Consider the following 22,844-nt stretch of genomic DNA (forward strand, 5'->3'; position numbering starts at 1 on the left):
ATCATTTGTTATTGGTGTGCCACGACAGCAGAGTTTTAACTGTTCTGTGCATAGCACTGTTTCATAATTCTACTGGCCTCCATTTAGCACCTATGTCAAATAAAAGGCAGTGTTTCTTTCTCGCTTATATGTTTCTTCTTTTTTGTCCACCTCAGACAGTCCCTGGCTTGAGCAACCCGAGGTCTTTCTGCTACTTCAAACCGTGATTAACATCCTTTTGCCCCCTCGCATCATCAGCACATCTCGTAGTAAAAACTTCATGTTGGAGAGCTCGCCGGCACATTGCTCCACGCCTGGGGATACCGGAAAGGAATTGCGCAGAGAGGGGCTAGCTGAGTCCACCAGCCAGGCTGCTTACTTGGGTGAGACAAAGAGATAGGGAATTGCACTCCCAAAATAACAAACTGGGTTCTTTTCAGAGCTGAGTTCAGGGCGTATGCCATGTGGCTTACTTATCACAGAACTGTTTTATTGTCAAGTAAAAGCAATGTTTGGTAGAACCCGTCTAGTGATATGGCTAAGTTAAGGTTATCAAAGCAATTACCTGCCGCTTACGGGTTTGCCCTTTAAGTGAAGATACTTGAATGTTGTGCAGCACATAAACCTCTTTCTTAATTGCTATTCCACAATATTCTCTTTTACTGTCGAACAGTTTTTGACTTTAGTGTTGCCCTGACATAGTCACCCTATAGATGGGGGATGAAAACATGCACCCACTTACCTATGCATGTTCCTTGATCTCTTGGTGACATCTGACATGGTTGAATACGGATACTTATTTCCTTTTTGTTCCCCAGCCTAGGATTGTTGGCCGTATCCTATAGAGGTCTAATTTGTCTTTATCAAGACAAACTAAGTGTATCTAGATGAGATCCTACAGGGAGGCCCTCTTTCACTGTTGTGTAGGGCGCCCCATGAGAACAACCTGTCCCCAGTTGTGTAACTGTTAGGGGATGTGGTATTATTGTGTATACATCCATCAGGTACTGCCTCTGTGTCATGTAAGATTAGATTTCAGATAACGTTATTACATTCCTACCAGTCTTAAGGTTCTCATGCTATCCAACACATGCACTTCCCTTCTGATACAGTGCTGTCTTTCCTCACTATCTATTTTCGGTGTGTTGCCTCACATTGCCGTCTTCTGTTGAACCTTTGAGTTTTACTATTGACAGTTTAAATGTCAAAGCTCATATCTCTGTTATCACAAAACCATGTCCTTATCAATGTAGGATAAACCTCACTTAGCTGTCCATGATTCGGACTATTGTTCAAACCTTGGTTTTATCCATGCCTGATGGAAGCAATGCTATTCCTCCATTTGCACTCATTCCCCCGAGAAGCATTCCCATTCTAGGGCTTGTATAATATTTTGAGAGTGAGTAAATATAGCCACATCATACCCATCCTTAATGTCACTGTCTTTATCTGCACTGCAGTGTTATCGTAAAGCTGTGATGCACAATGGTCAACACCACCAATAGCCATCCCTCCATGCTGGACACTCCACTCCCAAACTGTTTGTGCTCCTCCCTTTCAGTTAATGACTTTTTACTCAACTTCTCATTCAAGGACTCTAAGATCTGTGACACCCTTACAGCCCTTCTCTACCTCCCTCCTCTTTCCCTCCCTCTCTCACGCCTTTTCTATCCTGCCTTTGATTCATCTCACCAACCTCACTCACTGAGTTGATTCCCACTTTCTGTGCTGCCAACCTGATATGGGTCCTGGCCGACTCCTCTGCTCCTTAAATGTCAAAGATATAGCACCCCTCAGCTTTTCCCAGCTCTCCAGCCTCCTACACCTCTTGTTGACTAATGGATTCGTCCAGACTGTTTCAAATTAGCCAATATTTTACCTACCCTAAAGAAGAGCTCTCTTTGGAATCAGTTTTCCCTGCCAACTACCAGTCTTTCCCACTTTTCCCCTGTAATGAAGTCACATTGACCAGTTGTAATTTAGCCCTCAGAGGGGGCTCTGTGGACCAGTGAGGCCTACCAGCCGGGTGAAGGGCTACCTGAAGTTGATATGGGCCAGAGCCTCTCCATGAATCTCAGGTCATAATGCACCACCTTAAAAGTATAGGGAAGTATTTATCAGGAATAGTAATACTAGTTCTAATAGATACATTCCTCCCACAGATTCCTTGTCTTATGAAATATGCCTTAGGTGCGTTGTGCTCTGGAAAGATTTCTCAGCTACCAGGTGGTGTTGTGCAGCTGCAAGGCGGCTACATGACAGCTCATTGGCACCATCCCATGATGAAAGCAATGTCATCCTTTCAGTTTCTTTTTCCTGCAGTTGCACGAAGGAACATGTTTTAGTCACTGATACAATGCTAACACGTAACCCCCCCAAAACATTTTGGTACTCCTTCTATACCTAAGACAATTCCACAAACACTGTTTTCAGAAAATCGAGATTGTAGTGAGGATAGAGGAAAAAAGGGAATACAATGGTGAGCACATCACTCTTGTAATGGGTCATCATCCTCCTGAATTCACTCATCCTTCATCAAGGAAAGAAGTTCCAAGACTCTGTTCAAAATGTACGCGTAAGACCACCCTACCTTCCCAACATCCTCTTCCACTGTGGAAGTCTGAGAATCTTTTCAGCATGCAATGTTTAAATTGTTTGAACAAGCTATGCTGGCTTCTGTGACAACAGCTGCTCCTCATGACAGTGAGATGAGCATGGAAATTCCAACTGTCACATGCCTAAGAACTCAGGCCTGCATGAGACGTTAAAGCAGTTGACACCAGCACTGAGTAAGCCTTCATAAAAGAGTGTGGCATTTTGAGGCAACCAGCGCCAAAACTACTGATGTGTGAGCCTCCGACACTGCAGCCATCAGCTCAGGCTCCACCGCCTGAGGCAGGCACAGCCTGCTGCTGTGGTTCTGGCTCATTCCCAAATCAACCTAATTGGGGACTTTGATACCTTTAATGACCGTTTAATTTATGTCATGATAGATTGACTCAATTTCAGAGATCTAGGGTCATTTTCCAATCATATGACGATGATGAGAAGGACATCCATTTTTATTTTTAAATTAGTTCATCCCAGAGTGGTGCATACCTTCCTGAAGAATTGCTAGATATCAGTCGGAGAAAGTTATTTGCCAGCTTCATAATGAGCTTAGAACAGCTTGCTGATTAATTAATCTTTTATAACACACTTAGTGCCGGAGCCTAGTCTCCAAGCACGTGACCAGGATTTTGACCTGTGTTACTCTGTGTTGTCTTGCTTCCAAGACAAACGTGTGGCATCTGAGCTATTCTCCCGGGCCAGATCGGATACTTCCACAGTATCATAGAATCGTCTGGCACTAAACCAGACTCTACGGCCTTTTTACTTAAAAGAGCTATTGCCATTCTGGTATTGCTGGCACCCTGCTAGCGGTTGGATACCAGCACAATTGAAAACCTTCTAGAACCAAAGTATCCTAAGGCTCCTCTGCTGCACTTTAGTGCCGCTCTCACAGACAGGATCTTACTGGTTTGGAAGAGAGCTGCTTCTGTCCCATAAATAGACATATAACTAGTCCAAACACAAGAGCAAATCCATCAGACCCTATTTTTCTAAAGGTGCATTGCTCACCAGAGAGCCTCATAGTTCTTTCTGCCACAGCAGGATTCAGGCCCACCACCTCTCCTACCACTCTTCTTGACAGAGAGGTTTAAGAAAATTGATGCTTGGTATGGGAAGACTGTTGAACCAGTTTGGGTCTGCAAACACTAAATGTGTCTTCTATGCTTCCTATATGTACTCATCCCTAATGGGAGGCAGCTGAATTGGCTAGAGATCATGTAGCCTCTGATATTCAGGATGCTTTCAAATAGCTGGTTGCTGACAGGAAAGACAGAGCAACACATCTTCCCCGAATGGATAGATGCCACAGATTGCGTAGGAAGGTCTACAGGCACTTCTGCAATAATGACAAGGGATTCATGCACCAGAACTGCTAACTTGTGGCTCAAGTACAGGAAATGTATTTGGACGTGTCCTTTGATGACTCTAGTCTTGAAAGTTTTAAAACTTCATGACTAACTACAAAATCCTTGTGCTTGCTGAATTCCTCACCTGCCTTCACATTCTCCTCAGGAAAAGCTTGGTACAAGCTTTACTACTTCCCTCCAAAAGTCAGAGGAATTTTGCAGCAGCAACAAACCCAACAGCCCCATCAAACATTTCAGTCTACCAGGTAAGGGGCTCAACTAATCCTAAATATTTGTCATTAGTACCTTCGGATGCGCCATTATGAACTTTAAAACGTAACATATTCATACTTTTACCGACATACCACGATTCACATCTAGGGTGTTAGGCACAATTCGATTTCGCAGGCATGGCACAAAATCACCACAGACAGAGACAGATGGGTCCTAATGTTTGCAGGTATAGGCAATTGCCTGCGTTTTTTCCAGCTTTTTGCCCTTGCTTCCTCTGGAACAGCTCCTACTTCAGTAATTCACTCAGCCTTTTCTGAAGGGAGCAGTGCAAATTGTTATATCAGTGGAAGCCCAAAAAGGTTGGCATTCCCATTACTTCCTGGTACCAAAGAAGGGTGGAGGACTAACCCATCTTAGTACTGAGTTTCCTCAATAAATTCCTTTGAGAAGAACATGTTCAAGGTCCTCCTGGCATTGCATGACTGGTTTGTGTGTTTCAATGTGCACGACTCATACTTTCAACAACAAAAAAATGCCTTTGTTGCACAACCTCCCTACCCACCTTCCAAAATCAGCTCTCCTTCTGAGGTGCTGTGAAGCCCAGGGGACCGGGATGGTATTTCTTTACTTGATAACTATCATAGATATCCAGTCAAAAATACCATGCTTTCCCCCTTGGCCCCCCAGCGCCTTGCATACACACATAATCATGTTGATTGTGTTAGGCACTGTGGGGCCCAGGGGACAGGGATGGTATATTTTTACTGGACATCTCTCATAGATGAGGTGGGGAGTGCACAGGGACTGGGCCAAGAGTGGGATGAAGGAAGCCAGAGTCTGTGATGGGGGCATGTGGGGGAGCCCAGGGACTATACTGGGAGTAGAGTCCGGTGACGGCGTGCGATAGTTCATAGCCATTTGGACTTACTGTCCACTTGGCATTTTTGGGGTGCCCCGGCCTGCCCACATTCAACTTGGGGCAGTGGGGGGGCCCAGTGCTAAAAGATTTGAAGACCACTGGTCTACAGAGAGGGCCATGCCCTTTAATGTGGCTATTGTCGACTTAATCGCCATTTTATGGCAGAGGCCATGCACCACTCCTCCAGTGAATTCCGAATTCACAAAAAATATAGGCCGGTAAGGGGCGACCCAGTTTATCTCTCTACTCATCCAACGCCTGTGGGCTTGGTGGTACAAGCGCCAACTGTTAACACCAGGCCAGCCAAATCCACCTCTATACACCCTATGGATAGGGAAGGGAAGAAAGTTCACACCCTAGCCAAAAAGGTGTTTTCTTCAGGCAGTATGGCCCTTAAGGGAGTTAATTCGTCCTGCGCTTTTGCAGGTACACATTTGGCTTGTGGAAGGCTATCGGGGAAGCCTCTCACTACATTCTCGAGGGGCACATGCAGGAGGGATTTCTGGGAATTGTGGATGATGGTCAAGAGGTGGCCCGGCAGCCGTTGCAGACGGGCTTGGACGTCGAGGACTGCATCGGAAGGTCTTTGGGGCCAGCGACTGTCTTGAGGAGACAGGCGTATCTGCGCACGTCAGCAGTCTCGCCCAACGTACCGAACAAGTTACTGGACTTTGCCTTTGATGGTGAGAATCTATTTGGCCCTAAGGCTGACGAGTCCTTGGAAAAGTTTAAGTTCTCAAATCTTGCCCCCAAGTCTCTGGGCCTAGCTGTTCAGCAGCCGGCTAAACCTGCCTTCGACTTTGCCTCAAGGGGTAGAGGAAACAGGCAATATGTCCCCTTTGGCAGGAAAGCTCAGCTCCTGCAACCCAGGCAGGGGCGGGGGCAGAGGCATTTCTCACACCCTGGAAGTGGCAGGGGGCCTCTAGAGGATAGCGGACTGTGGCAGCAGCGGCTGGGGTGGCCCGGCCTTCAAAGCTTTGATTTCTCCCACGTTTTTTTGTTGAAACTTTGTTTATTGGTTTTGCAGCAAAAACAAACGTTACATTCTCATAAAGGGTCAGCGTGCTGCCCAAACATTGCCTCATGTGTACAAACAATTTCCGGTCTTGCTTCCCAAATTCCACAACCATATCTATTAGTGATCACTCAAAGCGAGGTTCTGAGGGTTGGATAACAAAAACTGAACATAAAGTCCACATAGATCCGGGGGGCGAGCATGAAGAGGCAGTGTTCGTATATAGGTTATGTCAAAGTCGTGACAATATGCATTGTCCTTCATCCACTGGGCCTTGGTCGGAAGCGGCCCCTTCCACCAACCATGGCTACTCTCCTTTGTGCCAGTATCAACAGGAGGCCTGCCAAACATCTGGCACACCTAGGCAAGCATAATGTCAATCCCAACAGTTCCACCAGTGGGTCTTTTAGTATATCCGAGATTGTTTCAAGCACCTCCCTCAGAATCCCTCTACCAGAGGACACTCCCATGCCATGTGCACAAAGGGAGCCCTCTCAACCTTACATCATGGACATTCGCCTGAGTCTTCGGGATAGTAACCATGCAGTCTAGCAGCTGTGAAATAGGTTTAACGCATATCATTAAAATGGATTTGTTTACACCTTGCATTAAGCGAAACATAGCAGATCTGATTCCTAATATATTTCCATGCTTCATCTTCTATTCCTCTATTAAGTGCCATCTCCCATCTCTGTTATGATGTGTCCCATAAATGCGGAAATCGTGGACATCAATTTACCATAAATCCATGAAACCAGTCTCCCGTTGCCCTGGGCCGCGATTACCTCGTGAAATAACGGAAATGTGCTTAGCTGGTACAGGAACGAGGGAAAGAACGCCTTAAAATCTGTTCCGGATTCAAAAGTGCATACAAATATCAAGTGAGGTGGCCGCTTTTCTCCCCTTAAAGGCCTCTAGACTCAGAAACGTGCCATCAACAAAGAAACCCCAGCACTGCAATGCCCAATTTGTCAATTAAGACTTTTCCCATGTGACACCTATTCCCCAGAAAAACTTAGGTGGGAGCAACAGGGTGTATAGTTGTATGGTACCTAATTTGTTTGCAATCTTACTCCAGGCCGCACAAGTACTGGACACTATTCCCACCCTTCTGAATCCTTTGTCCCCTAGAATAACTGAGCAGCATAAATCCGGCGCTGCTAAAGCCCTCTCGATCAGCACTTGAGGCCTACAAGGGAGCGTTTTATACCAGTACGTGAAAGAATGTGCATGTAACGCCCAGTAATATCGTTCAAAATCTGGGAGAATCAATCCTCCATTTGAGTAGGGCTGGATCAACACGTTCCATTGGACTCTCGTGTTTTACCGGCCCATATGAAATTTATAAGGATCCCTCTCAACTGTTTAAAGAAGCATTGGGGAAGAATCAGTGGAATGTTTTGAAATAGGTATTAAAACTGTGGAGGACTACCATTTTAATTACCGCTATCCGACTGATGGTCGAAAGTGGTAGCCCTTGCCACTGCAGGGTCTGGTTCTGTAATTTCTGTAATGCCCTACCATCATTTTCCCTAAATAGTGTATCTGGGTCTCTGGCCACCTGTATTCCTAAATATCTGGTGTTAACGAGCTCCAATTTGAACCCGTACTCTACAAAGGGCTCTACTGCGGCGGTCAGTGGGTAAATCACTGACTTAGTACAGTTCGTTTTAAGACCTGACAATTCCCAGAAGCGGATCACTTGTCATATTACCTGGTGCAAGTTTGTCTTTGGTTTTTCAGGAATAATAACATATCATCTGCATAAAGCGAGATGATAATTTTGTGGGAAAATAGTTGAATCCCTCTAATAATATGTGATTCCCGCAATAAACCTGCTAACGCTTCAATAGCAAGGACGAATAGAAGCAGGGAGATGGGTCAACCCTGGCACGTCCTTCTTCCCAACTTGAGACTATCTGATAGTGTCTGTTAGTCAGCACCCTCGCCGTTTTGGATGCATAGAGCACCAATAAACATCATAGGAACCCAGAGCCAAAGCCCATTTTCCTGAGGGTCTGTAACAGGAATGGCCACTCAACCGAGACAAAAGCCTTCTCGACGTCCAATAATACTGCAATAACCAGATCATCCTGCTCCAGCGCCTTGAGAAGGCTGAAGAATCTCCTCAACCCATACAAGGTGTTCCTCTCAGGGATAAACCCTGACTGGTCTGCAATGATGAGATTTTGCATGAGGGGTGCGAACCTATTAGCTAAGAGCTTGGCAAAAATGTTGCTATCTACATTAATTAAGATATAGGCGGTACAAGGAGTATTCCTCCGGCGGTTTGCTGGCCTTGGGTACCACTGTTATAGTAGCATCCCTCACCATGGGAGGAAAGGTACCCTTTTCGATGGATTGCTGATACATTTGAAGGAGATGCGGAGTAACTATATGTCCATATGCTTTATAAAACTCAGTGGGTAGCCCATCTGGCCCTGGGATTTAGAGCCAGGTAAGCCCTTAATCACCGTCATAGTTTCTTTTAGGGACAATTCCGATCCAGATATGCCTTCTGCTTCGGGGACAGCCAGTATAATTCTATCTCTTCCAGATATTGCCAAATCTGCAGCTGCGTAAGGGCCGCTCTTGAAGAATATAGTCCACTATAGGATTTATGGAACTCCCTCCCTATATCAGTCGCCTCAAACACATATTCCCTGTGGTCATCCCTTATGTAGTCAATATAAGCTGGCTGTGTTTCCACTGATAACATTCGAGTCAGAAACGCTCCTGTCTTCTATCTCTCCCCCTATTGTCTAATCTGATACGACCTGCACAGAAATTGGACCGCCCTGCTTGCATTGAAACCCGTCCAGTCCCTTCCTAATATCTGCCAGTATACTACTACCGCTCGTCTCTTGGAATGTTTGCTCCAGGGTCTTAAGCTGGGCTGCATTACTTGCAAAGGTCCTTCCTAATTATCCTCAGGACACTCGCCTCCTTGAAGAGGCAAATCCCACGAATCCAACACTTGAAAGCTTCCAACAATGTGTCCAGGGATTCAACAGTGTCCTCATTGATTATAAAAAATGCACCTATTTCGGTTCCAACCTGTTCCCGAACAACAGGGTCCTGGAGTGAAATGGCTTTAAATCGCTATCTGGCCCCTCCCGCCGCTGCTCCGGTAATACTACACTCCAAGATGACTGAGGAGTGGTCTAAGATGGTCCACGGAAATATTTCACAGCCTCTCATGCACAGATTCGATTGTTTAAACAAGAGAAGCATATCAATGCGAGAAGCCGTCCCATGTACCCTAAAGTGGAAAGTGTAATCCCTCACCTTCGCATGTTGTATTTGACATATGTCTATGAGGTTGTATAGGGCACACATGTCTATAATCTTCTGACTGGATTTGGATTGCTGCTTGCTCCCCACCATGGATGAGTCCATGTCTCCATCTAGAACTGTGTTAAAGTCCGCCCCCCCATAAGATCACAGAGTCCAAGGTCGGAGAGTGTTGTGAGGTGACCCATCATAGAACTCCGGCTCATCGATATTCAGGGAGTATGTAGTACCCTGATCCCCTCAATACATCCCAGGACCAGAAGCACCCTGCCCTCCTGATCCCTACGCACCTCCTTCAAGCAAAATCAAAGGGATTTGTGTATAAAGATGGCGACCCCCTTGCGTGAGAGGAATAGGAAGAGGAATATCTGTGGCAGCCCCATTGTGATGCCCATTTACCCTTGATGAGACCTATCGAGTGAATTTCTTGAATAAATGCAACACCCACATCGTGCCGCCTCAAGTACAGAAGCATTTTACGGACCTTATCTGTACTATTGCCCTCATGTATGTTCCAGGACCCCACTTTAAAGCTCCTCAATCCCTAATGGCTAAGACCCAACATTGTACGTTGTCCCAGTCAGCCCCATCCGACCACCACTGTTAACTAGGGAACCACCGGATCTAACACGTGATAGCGAAGCCGCCTCCATACCCAAGAATGAAACGCTGATACCAACTCTAGCAACCAAACACTCTAACCAAAAACTGATTTCAAGGGAGTTTATTCAAACCCCTTTCAGGCATAAACCCACCAGGGACCAAGGACGGTGGGTGTTGGCCTCCCGCAGAGTGTTCGCATGCCGTGGGTGCACACTCCTGTCACTTGTTGGATGAAGGCACCGTAGTTCGCCCTCGCTCAGTGATGCTGAAGGGCCAATTGCCGTAGTAATAGTAAGGAAGGTAACTTTCTTTTTTTATGGCACTTTGACATAACTTTCAAGTACTGCGACTTGCTGATTTGTTTTTCCCCTGACAGTAACATCGCTTAAACCCAGCCCAGCCCAGTCCAGTCAAACCATCTGTCTGTCAAACACGTCCAAGGACGGGGGGTGCCGACCTGTCTGTTCGACTCCTTGACTGTATTGAGAGGTGATTCTCTACACCTTCACGGCTCACCATGCCGGCGCCATTTGGCCAAGAAACTGGGGAGAATCATCTACCGTCACCTACACTGTTTCATGGGCCCAAGCCTGGCCTGAACTAGGCACCAAGCGGAAATTATTAATACTTAAAAGGAGGAAAAAATTGGACACAATAGCTGCCTTGGCACCCACAGGAATTTCCAACAAAGTTAAAGCCTTATTTGCCTTTGGTGACGTCCATATGTTGATCAATGAAATCCAGCAGTTCTTGGGTGGCCCGGTGGAGGGTGGGTCCCAGTTCATCTGCTTTGACAAAGGATGTTTCTGCACCAGACCCCCAGCTGTGTACTTTAGCCACCCAGTCAGGTGCTTGCCCCTGCTGGGTGAAGGGGAGACATAGGGGAGTCTCTCGCTAATCATCATACTGAGCAAACTACCCGGATTCAATTGATGCCCAAGGAGGGACTCCCCTGCCTCAATGACCCAACTGTTTTGGCTCCACCCCCCATTTGCCTTATCATCGGGTGTGGGCAGACCAAAGTCTTTGAGGTCCCCCAACTCGGGCCTGTGGGGGAGGGGCAGTGTTCTTTGCTGCCCAGAGGAGGGCAGGACTTAACTACGCCAAGGGGGAAGCTGGGTGAGCTAGACCCCCAAGACCCTGGCCCAATGATTGTAGGGAAGGATGCTGATTCTGGGGTGGTCCGGCATTGGACCAACGTCCAAAATTACCCATCCACCAACTAATATGGCTGGCCCAGTTGCCATCCCAGTGGTTACATCAGCACTAAAGTCGAAAGAGGAGAGAAGCCTGGGGGGCAAGGTGTGTTTCTGCAATTGCAGCTCAGTCCTGGTCGAACTTTCTCCAATAATGAAGCTGCTTCTGTCTCTAACTACAGCCATCGGCCAAGGAGCAATGGCAGGGGTAAACTCGACCATCCAGGGAGAAGACGTGCATTTTAAATGTAATGGGATCAATCAGGAATCTCAAACCTACCCAAATTGCTCCATCGAGGAACCTTGCCCAAACCTATACAGGACAACAATGGGTCTAGAGTTGGGCCCACCCACATGAGAACCCAAGGTGGGGAGGGGTCATCTTGCAATCAAATGCCACTTGATCTTGTTCCAACGGGGCCCGTGAATAACGATGTCCTTTTTAGACGGGAGACTCTGAATCTATGCCATCACCCAGGCAAGTACAAAAGGCCCTCGGCAACCAGGTCAGTCTTCTTACATGGAGTCCCCAAGCCCCTCTCCAGAAGACCAGGACACAGGGAAGCTCTCCATAATAAAAGCCTACACTGGCTGCGAACTACAGGGGGATGCCCCTTTGTGACCAGGGAACAAATTGTCGAATGCACTAGATTCTCAAAACATGGGGATGGACACCACAGATTTTGTTAAACTGGAATTTTGTGATCCTGGAGTGACAAGAGCCATAATGAGAGCCTATAGGTCATGCATCTGCCCTGTTAGCAATGCAATTGAATTGTGTAGGTACCCTGGGGGTTCTGGGTTACAGGGGCCCGTCCTGTCAGACGCAAATGCTATCCCTTTGGGGGGAAAAAATGGCCAAAGAGCTCTTTCATAAACTCTGGATGGTGTAATTGATTGAAATGTTTGGTATAGACAAATTTGTAATGTGTATTCTTTTATGGCTTCGCGCCGAATAAAGTTATGTTATGATGATTAACCGCCCAAAAATAAACAAGACCCGACCCTCCACCACCCTCCTGTTTCTCCCACCCCACTGGACAGCGCACACATGATCAGCTGTACTACTAACCATACTGTTCCACATCTGGCAGGATTATACAATGATCCAGCAGTGTCTTCCTCAAGATTCGGGGGCGAAGGACCTGCCCTAGCTTGCTTCTTGGGGAGTTGACCCAGGAATGTGCTAGCCTCTTCCTGTGAAACAAAAAAAATATGTCTTCCCTGCAAGTAGCATGGCCTATCGAATATCAAGGTCCCAAACCCTGTGCTTCACTCCGATAAATGTTCTCCTTGCTGCCTGTACTCACGCCAAAAGGTCTGGGAATATCTGTAGTTGGTCCTTGTCAAAGGCGATGGCGCCTTTTTCCCTGGACAGCCTGAGTATTGTATCTCGATTCTTGTAATTAAGAATTCAGGCAATTATAGGTTGCATCAGGACTCCAGTGACCGGCGCAAGGCAAGGATCCTGTGAGCCTTTTCCACAATAAACACTGATGAAAGTGCTTCCCTGCCAAAAAGTGTAACACATACTTTTTCCACACACAAAGTCCTCCATGTGGCTCAGACCCTGCTGCTTACTGATCCCGTCCGGCGTATGCTGTCGCAAATCCTAATTGTTAGCCGTGATGGACTTGACTGCTGTTTCCAGGGCCACCGACCTGGTCGGGACAGATGCTGCCGTAACTTCCAGACGAGAGATTCTGTTCTCTGCCTCGTCAAGTCGAGTTCTGTGTTTATCCAGCCTTAACTGTATGTGGTCCACCTTTGTATTAAAAGCATCAAGTTTAGTATCCAGATTCCATATTTCTTCCTTAAGGTGCAGCATTAATCCCCCTCATATCCAATTCAGCGTCTTCCACAGTTTCCATGGTTCAGGGTTCACTGGTTCTTGTCTCCTTTAATTATTATGTCCCGCTGGGTCTCCTCGTGGGTCTCCTTCAGGTTCACCAGTTGTGCCCACCAAGGACCCAGCAGTCCTCCATAAGTGGTTTCTCAGCCACAGCCTGGGGTGAACCATCTCCCAGGTACCCTCCGTCGGTGCCCTCGCCTGTCAGTCCTTTCATCCAGTGCGCTGTCCGCCACTGGGTCCGCCCACTCAGCCAATTGTCCAGATAGGATCACTGTCTCTTGACTCAATAAGGAGAGCTACCAGGATAGCAGACCTTATGCCCAACAAATCCAGCGGCCTCAGCTCCCCCAGCAACCAACTCCATTCGGCCTCCATGATGCAGATCCCAGTAGGAGGAGTCAGACCAGTCTGCCTCCTCCCACAGTGCTTCTAGCTGCGATTGCAGGAGTCCTCCACACACTCTTGCCTGCTGCGGCTGCCTCTCTCTTGCCGTGGTGGTCTGCTCTCTCCAGGCTGGCCTCCAACAGCCCACACCTCACTCTTCTCTGCCAGGGCCACAGTCGCATGGATGTGTATCCACGCTCACCAGCTCTCCTCTCAGGGGCCTTATCATACGGCCTGAATAGGTGCGAGAAAGGTCCCAACTGCCAACGGAAACCAGCAGCCACGCAAGGCACACCAGTTGCCTGCACCCAGGTGAGTCAGCCGACATCTGTTTCATGCAGGGCGGCCTCCGCCTCTCGCCCGTCCTATGCTCAACAGGATTTGCAGGCCCAACACATGCCTCGTACAGCGCTGCGCTCCACCACCTTGCTACGGGGTGGTTCAGGACCAGAGTCAACCCGGCTGCTCTTCAGTGTCAGGGGCTCCATTCCTGATGTCCACAGGGTTTCGTCTGCACTAGTACCGCAGGATTATTCCAGGATTTCTCGGTCAGGTGAAGAGCTTAAGCCAGATCCGGCATGCTGCGTGGGGTCCTCGTGCACCCCCCCCTTTTCCTCCCATGTTTCCAGGGTTGGAAGATGGATAGCGAACACTGGCCCCAATGGCGGGATACCCCCAATGCCACGGCCCTTCAGCTCATCCAATGGGGTTACTGTCTGCCTTTCCTAAAGAGGCCTTCTGGACAGACCACCCCTTCCTCCTCAGCAACCAGGAAGAACTGTTGGCCCTGCTTTTGAAGTGTGCCATGGAAGAGGTAGCGCCCGAGCAGAGAAACATAGCTTTATTTCGGCACCAGTCAAAAGCATACACATTCTTAACACTTTGCTTGACATATAATTATAAAAATATCTACTATCAGATTTAAAACTTCTTATAGCTGCACAATTTTAAAAACATTAATTGAAGTGCTTTTCAGTTTGAATTGATAATTCCTCAGGGCTAATTGCATTATTGCTACTATTATTTTTTTATTTTTTTTATTAAAGATTTATGGTTCAGATACTGAACATTTATCTTTCCATCCAAAGAGGATCCAACAAAGGAAAAACGTGCTTACTAAGCCGGGATATGTGAAAAAGCAGGGAGAGGAAAGAAAAAGAAGACAAGACATCATTTTCCATGCGTAGAGAAGCAAGGAAGACCATCAAGTTCATTCAAAATCGCTATTTACTTTGATAACTCCTTAGATATCCTGTCAAAAGGAGGAGGAGGGAATTAGAATGGAAAAATTGAGATCCACAGATCGATACATCAGTAAAACGTTTTTATAGGTGTCCATGGTCGCCCCTCACCCCCTAAGATTTAATTTAGAAATGGTATGACTGCAATGATCATAGATCGTGATTCCCCAATGAGTATCCAAGACCAAAAAGGTTCAGCATCTTTCGAACGTCTATCTTCGATGATCTTTCCAAAGTATCTCATGCAGATCTCAGTAAGGCCTGTGCACAATATGACAATGTGTTTTAATGATTCAACGATTCCTTCCTGATTGCAGAATCTACATTTTGAATCTCTGACTTGACCATATGATGTAAGAACTTGTATTGTTTGCATGATGTTAAGACAGAATTTTAAAAAATTGAGATCGATACCAATCTGACGGAAAACATATGAGGTACTCTGAGACAAAATCGTATGCTTTTGTTTCATTCATCATGTGAAGCTGCCACTGGTAAGAGGCTACTTTTCTCTGCGTTTCGATCCAGTCATCTTGCTTCACAAGTTTTTTCACTTTGCTAGGGTTTAGTCATAGAGTAGTCAAACTGAGACCCAATGAGTCAATCGTTTCCAAACATATTTTCCCCCATTGATCGAGAAGTGTATTTTTCCTCCCCTTTTGATCTTGTAAAAAGGTTGAATAGAACTCCGATTTGGGTTCTATTTTACATTTCCTGAAGAGCGATAAGGTTTTTCAGAACGTAAGGGCGTTCATGGATATCAGCCCCAGCTCAAATTGAATCACTGTTACCGGAACATTCTGGGGCAGTCTCAGTATTTTCCTCCAGAAAAAGGCTTCCAGGTTATCCCAGACCTTCCAAGGTGTGAATGAACACGACTCTGCTCTGTACGTCAAGCTCGGCAGGACCTTCAATTTGTAAACAACGACTATCGGAAGGATGTAGAATTTACAGTATTTTCTGTAGATGAGTCGGCCTTGGTCGGCTAGCGCTTTGACTTTTGTCCTAAGCTCCTGTTAGTGGGGGTTGTCTACCCAGCTGCAGTTTATATGTATTCCAAGAAAAAACACAGACACAACCTGGGAAATGATCTAGTTTCCTAGCTACCATTTAAAGTTGGCTTTCTGTTTTCCCTGAATGGAAGAAGATGTTAGTTTTAGCCACGTTTATCTCCAATCCATTTTTTTGCATATATTTTGGAGATCATTGAGAGCCCTTGGAAGTCCTATGGGCATTTGGTGTATGAGGACAATATCGTCTGCATATACAAAACACAGCATTGCTTGGCCATTGATGTGCATTGAAAACGTGTTGGTCCAGTTTCCACTGTTCTTTACATCTGCCAAAAAGAAGTTGAATAGGGTGAGTGCCAAGGGCCATCCCTGCTTTAATCCTCGGTTAGTATGGATTTCTTTTGTAAGGGTACCCTGTTCGTTCAGTCTGATTTACACTGTGGTGGAGGAGTAGAGGGCCCTAATGGGGGCCAGTATATGTTCAGGACATTTCTCAGCCTCCTTTTTTGCCCATAGTAAAGACCTGTTGACCATGTTGAACGCCTTTCTTAGTTCGATAAAGGCCAGATATATTTTGGATTGCGTTGACAAAGCATTTGCCGTTAAAAGATTTATCATAAACAGGTTAAGTTCCGTCCCTACTACTGGGACGAACCCCGATTGTCGCAGATCAGAAACATTGGTTTCCTTTATCCACTTTCTCAATGTTTTTAATAATAAAGCCGCAAAAAGTTTATCCAGAACCTCCAAAAGGGCCATCGGACGATAGTTTGAGGGGTTCATCCTGTCTCCTTTTTTCAAGATGGGTATGATAATAGCTTTACTCCAAGAGTCAGGGATTGTTCCCAATCTCTGGACCTGTGTAAAAAGATCAAAGATGAATAGGATCCATGCCTCTTTTTGATCATTTATCATTGCGTTTGTTAGGCCATTGTAGGGCCTGGTGCATTAGATGAGCTCACTATTTTTATAAGGAGCTCCAGTTCAAGTATGTCCATCGGGATGGTCCAAGGATGGTTCTGCTTGTTCTTCAGTTCTTTCGGAAGACACGTTCCCGTCCCAAATAGATCTCCATAGAAATTACACCAGGCCTCTTCGGTTACCAGGTTCATTAAGGGGGCTTCGTTGGGTGTAGTAGGATTATTTAGCCATTGCCATATCTGTCTTGAGTTCTTGTTAGCTAGTGCTTTTAACATGACTTCTGCATCATTTTGAGTCAGTGTTGCCTTATACCCACGCAGCTAGTTTTTATATCTTGTTTATCGTTTTTTCAAGACCGTGAAGCGGTTTTTGTTGTCCAACTTTTTTATCTCTCTCAGATCTTTGTTTAGCCTTTTCGTATCTTGTTTTATCTTCTCATTGTTTATAAGGAGCGGTTGGAGATTTTGTCTCGCTTTAACTGGTCTGGTGAATTCTAGCAGAAGGGGGACATAGTTTATGTTGGCACTTTCTTCCCATTGTTGTATAAAGCCGTCTAGTATTCTGGCGATTTCCTGGGAGTGCAATCTTAGAAAGGTTTTTGTGCTATTCACCTCTATAGGTGGGCACCAATCCTCTTATTTACTGCAATGTTTTGGATTCCATCTTAACTTCAGAAAGGCATGATCACTAGTTTCTTTTTAGTAATCTCTAGCTTATTTATGTCTCCTAGTATGTCCCGCAAGACAAATATATTGTCCAGGTATGATGAGTGAGAATGGTTTGATCATGTCACTTTTGGAGGTTGGTCTCCTTTCGTTTGGCCATTCAGGAGAAAAAGGTCTTTGGATTGCATTATCCTGAGCCATGACGCCGCACGTTGCAGGCGTTCTATGGTATGCTCCTCTTCTTCATCGATTATGGTTCCTCTTTCATCGATACAGGGGATGTTTAAGTCTCCTTCCAGTATGATGAATCTGTCAGCGTGCATTCCGGTGAAAAGGTCTATTGCTTCTGATATTAGATGCAAAAGAGGGGCAGCTTTTATCATCGCAGGGTTCCAATAGATGTTTACTATTAAGCCCTGTGTTGGTCTTTTACTTGTGTTCGTTTTTAGAGTCACATATATAATTTGTACAAAAGAGTTAGGGTTATAAACCCTGGATACTTTAATGCCCACTCCATTCTTTAAAAGGGTAAACAGACCATCTGTGGGTCTGCCCTTCCCATCACCATAGGCTGGGTTGAGATATGAAGAGTAATCATCTAGGTTTAAGGGAAGCTTCAGCCAGGTTTTTTGAGTTTTGGAGGCATATTACATCTATGTGTCCTTTTGTAATGTTCTTATCCTTCAACAAATGACTATGACCTCTGGTGTTGCTACTATTGATATAAATGTAATAACAACCTGGTTCAACAGTTAAAAGGTGACTCTAAAATTGCATCAATTGACTACAAAACCCTAAAAATAGGGAGAGTACACTCGCAGCCCTATACCAATGCAAAAGGCATTATATTAAACTAATGCTTCACAGGCAGTTTGAATGTCATCTTAGATACCTAAATGCAACTTTTGTCTGCAAAGCCACATCCGGTGGATATAACGTGCTACCCATGTCACAGAGTTGGGGCTAGCTGTACCGTTGCATAATTCCAGAGTATCCATTGTTGAACGAATACCCCCCCTCTTCAGCAAAGGTTTCAATACAGTATTCTTTCGGGTTTCAGCAATTCACACAGAAACACAAAATGAACAATAGTTTCCTCTTCTAGGTTACATAGGGGGAATACACCATCCCCTTCATGTTTCCAGGATCTAGTGAATACAGCAATCTATAAATTCCCTAGCCTAAAGCTGACAAATAGGGCTTGCGCATAAGGTGGGCTCAAATAGTCAAGATAAGCTTCTTGTCCAGAATCCACCTGCCAAATAATCAGGGCCAAGTTTTAACACTTTTATTATCATATTGAGCATTTCTTAGGCGCTTATACATCAGAATTGTGTTTCAAAGTGCCACAAGGCTAAACAGAAAGGGAACAGGGGAAAAATAATAATGGCAAAAACAGCTTCACCAAGTTTGTCCTAGCTAGGATGAATGCATTTGGGGAGCCTGGGGGAATCTGGAGCAATTGTTTCAGATGCCTGTTTTCAACACTTTCTAGGCTTGTCATATTTCCATAGCTCCATAATTCTGCACCATAAAGGCCTGCTGGAATAGCTTGCGTACGATACATTTCTGGGGCATTTGCGCCCCTGTCATGTTTAGCATGGAAAATTATGTGCACTCCCTAGTATTTCCCCAGGCTTGTACAAGCCTTATCTACATCGGAAGCCGACAGGCCGTTCTCATGGAATCTAATTCCAAAGTAATCAAAGAACGGTACTTGTTCTAAACTTTTCCCCTCCATCACTATTTCAAGCTTATGGTTCCTAGAATACCAGCGTCTGAAAACCACAACCTCTGTTTTATCAACATTTAATGTAAGGTTAAGATCTTCACATTTTCTTAGAAAGATGTCCAGGTTATTTTTCAGGCCCGTAGGGTGGTGGCTAACAATACTGCATCATCTGCACACAAGAGTACTGGATATTTATCGGCGCTCATTTTCATATTCTGCAGTCTCTTCGATGTATATACAAAATAACAAGTGGACAAGGACGCAACCTTGTCTTACACCCTTCAAAACTTCAAAAGGGCCAGTAAACTCCCCAGCCAGACTGTACCTTACCACTGCTTCGTTGTTACATTGCAACACCTGGACTACAGAAATCAAATGACAGGGTACCTTTCTTTTCTTCAAAATTTGCCAAAGAGTTTCCTGGGCCACCCTGTCAAATGCAGTCTTAAGGTCCACAAAGATTGCATAAAGCTTCATGCCATTCAGAGCGGAATACTTATAGACAAGTAAAATAAATCGAAAGCGTTACTCTACTGTGCTTTTATGGTTCTGAAAACCCAACTGGAGGTCATTGATGATGTTATTTTCTTCCACCCAAGTTTGTAAATGGAGCAGAACTGTTTTAGCACACGTTGTACCAGCCCTGTCTAGGAGTGCGGTGGGCCTATATTTCCCTGGGCAGTCCCTGCCCCCTTTCTTGTATATTAGTACTATCATGGCAGATTGCCAAGAGGAGGATACTATCTTCAACTTAATGACTGAATTGAATAATTTGCAAAGGACAGGACGCCATACACACAATTCGTCCCTATAAAAATCAATGGGTACCCCGTCTGGGCTGGGCGCCTTACCACATTTCTGGGAGCTAAGGGCACTATAGACTTCCCGCACAGTAAGTTGAATAGCACCCTCCCCTGTAAACTCCTCTAGTGCGGGACTAACTACAGGGACTAAATAAGTTGATTTTCTTACAGCGCCACAATATAAACCTGAGAAATGCTCCCACCAGGCATCTGTATTGATACAACAATGTAGCTTCCCATCCCCACCTGTTTCGACCCTGGAGATACTTTTCCAAAATTCTATCGGTTTGCCGCTTTCAAACACCTGCATTAAACGGCCACACAGTAAATCGACATGGTCTTTTGTCTTTCCCACAGTTACCTTTTCATAGTTAGATCTGCAGAGGTGAAGTCGGGCCTTATAACTTTCTATAACTGGAGCCACTAAAAAGTGATGCAGCTGCACACAGTAGATTGCCTGCTGGCATTTTCCCCAGCATCGGTTGTGCAGACCATGAGAACGTATGATGTAATCTACAGGCGGCATGTATTGTGACGTTACTGCCTTGTTTTTGACAAGTCACATGAATCAACGGCTTCCCACATACTTTCCCTCTGACGGAATGCCCACATTTCAGCATACTTATAATATCCATCAAACAACTGTCGAATACTATGTATTTCCCCTCTTTCATTAGACTGTCATCCTGCATCAAAGTTGTTTCGGTCTGTGACGTTGAGGACATATCACCACATTTGAAAGAAATATTGCTGCTATCAAGTTCTGATGTGTCGGTTAATGCTGCTGCTGGTTCATTCTCTGTCATTTCAAAATCTGCTACTTCAAAATTGATGGGAGAACACAACAATGTCGACAGCTTTTTTGGTGGCAATTTTTTGGCGGGTGTAGATTGTGTGAATTGATCTGCGACTACTTCAGAGCTATCTTTAATACATCCAGTATCATGTTGTTGTGGTGGTGCGGTCAAACTGTAGCAATGGTCCAATACAACTTTGCTGGATTCTCCAGACACATTCATTTCATGTTCAGGCCATTGGACATGAGCATCCCGAGTCTCAACACGCCGCGTCTGAATCAATAGTTCCTCCATAGTGTAAATGGTCTGGCAAGCAACATCATTCATTCGCTTCACTGTCTGTGTATGTATAGTTCGGACACCCACGGGTAACTAGAGGACAGATTGGAAAAGGGATGTTCATTTTAAACACAAGATAAAGTATAGTACAGTTGACTGGAAAAAAACATAAAATAGTCCCCAGCACAAAAAAGAATTCTAAAGTTATGAACTGTTTGTAACTAACCTTATTTTTGTTTCTTTTCTTTGCAACTTTCTTGACTCGAACTTCAGGATCTGCACGTTGTTGCTCCAATTCGTTTCCGCATGTCTTCCCTTCCTCTGGCGCTGCAACGACTATATTTTCTGGATCTGCACAGACAAAACGAAATGACGCTCCATCGACTCCCTGAAACATAGTACTTTCATTACTATGTATCACAATATTGAAAACATAAAACCCACGTGAGGACGAACACACAGGTACATCTCAATAGCTAAACGCGAATTAAACATTGTGTAGAACAATCAAACGACAAGTATTCCAGCTCTGATGATCCAGTTCGATCAAACTGTCAGTATCCATACCTCTGGCTCCGAATGACTTCCATGAATGATTGTATTGGAGAGGAGGCATCAGCAACTACCTGAAACACAGTACTTGCATTAGTATGGTTTTCAATATTGTAAACATAACACACACTTGGGGTCGACGGCACAGTTACATATAAAGAGATAACCACAAATGATGTATTGGCCCTCATTACAGCCCCGGCGCTACACCATGGCGCTATTGGTGGTGCCGGTGTTGTAACGAGTCCGCCATGGTGGAATGGGGAAATACCGCCCCATTCCAAGGTTGGCGGGGCGGTAATTCCCCATGCCGCCATGGCCCTTCCCCATTCCCATTTTTGCCCCATAGGGCTCAATGGGACTGGGGAAGGCGCTAATTACGGCACCGTAAATTACAGTGCCGTAATGAGCTCCTAGGTCCCTTTGTGGGTTGGTTTTTTAACGCTTGCTAAAAGCAGGCGTTAAAGTGCCACCCACAAAGGGACCTCGTAATCAGGCGTTAAGGGTTTAACGGCGCCGACACCTTTTACGCGCCGTTAACCCCTTAACGTCTGGGTTGTAATGAGGGCCATTGTCTAAAAGAATCAAGGAATATCTAAATATGATGAGATTTCATCGACTTATTTCTCCGATTTCTTTACATCTGCATCACCTACAAGGAATGTTGTCATTGTAGAGGAAGCTCCGTCGTCTCCCTGAAACACAGTACTTGCATTAGTATGGTTTTCAATATTGTAAACATAACACACACTTGGGGTCGACGGCACAGGTACATATATATAGATAACCACAAATGATGCATTGTCTAAAATAATCAAGGAATATCTAAATATGATCACATTTCATCGACTTACTTCTCCGATTTATTTACATCTGCATCATCTAAATGGGATGTTGTGATTGTGGAGGAAGCCCCGTCGTCTCCCTGAAACACAGTACTTGCGTTAATAAGGAAGAATCACGTCATATGATCACGCTCGATGGAGCTGTCAGTATCCATACCTTGTGCTGCTGAAGAATATCTAGGGATGTTGTAAATGTAGTGCGCACTTCAGAAAGCTGTTGCGCCGATTCGTATACTCAAGGTCCCGCTTCCACTTCCCCTGGAATTAATTGAATGTCAGGCTCTGCATGAAGTGCAGGGGTTGACGCTCCATCTACTGCCTGAAACATAGTACTTGCATTAGTAAGGATTACAATATTGAAAACATAACACACACTTGGGGTCGACCGCACAGGTACATATCAATGGCTAGCCACGAATGAAACATTGTGTAGAACAGTCAAATGACAAGTATTCCAGCTCTGATGATCTAGTTCGATGGAGCTGTCAGTATCCATACCTCGTGCTGCTGAAGAACATGTATGGGTGTTGTAAATGTGGTGCGCACTTCCGAAAGCTGTTG

The 22,844-nt window shown here is 45.3% G+C and overlaps 1 protein-coding gene across 21 annotated transcripts in view; it reads left to right on the forward strand.

The window, feature by feature from the left end:
* UNC80 (unc-80 homolog, NALCN channel complex subunit) overlaps window positions 1-22,844 on the forward strand; it is a 3,486,058-nt gene that overhangs the window by 2,979,683 nt on the left and 483,531 nt on the right. For all 21 annotated transcript variants that reach the window (XM_069615884.1, XM_069615886.1, XM_069615890.1 and 18 more), the window contains one exon: window positions 156-362. In XM_069615884.1, coding sequence (XP_069471985.1) covers window positions 156-362 — 207 coding nt within the window. The remainder of the gene's footprint in view (window positions 1-155; window positions 363-22,844) is intronic.

The sequence above is a fragment of the Ambystoma mexicanum genome, chromosome 9, assembly GCF_040938575.1.
Source record: "Ambystoma mexicanum isolate Mex_15411 chromosome 9, UKY_AmexF1_1, whole genome shotgun sequence".
NCBI classification, from domain to species: Eukaryota; Metazoa; Chordata; class Amphibia; order Caudata; family Ambystomatidae; genus Ambystoma; species Ambystoma mexicanum.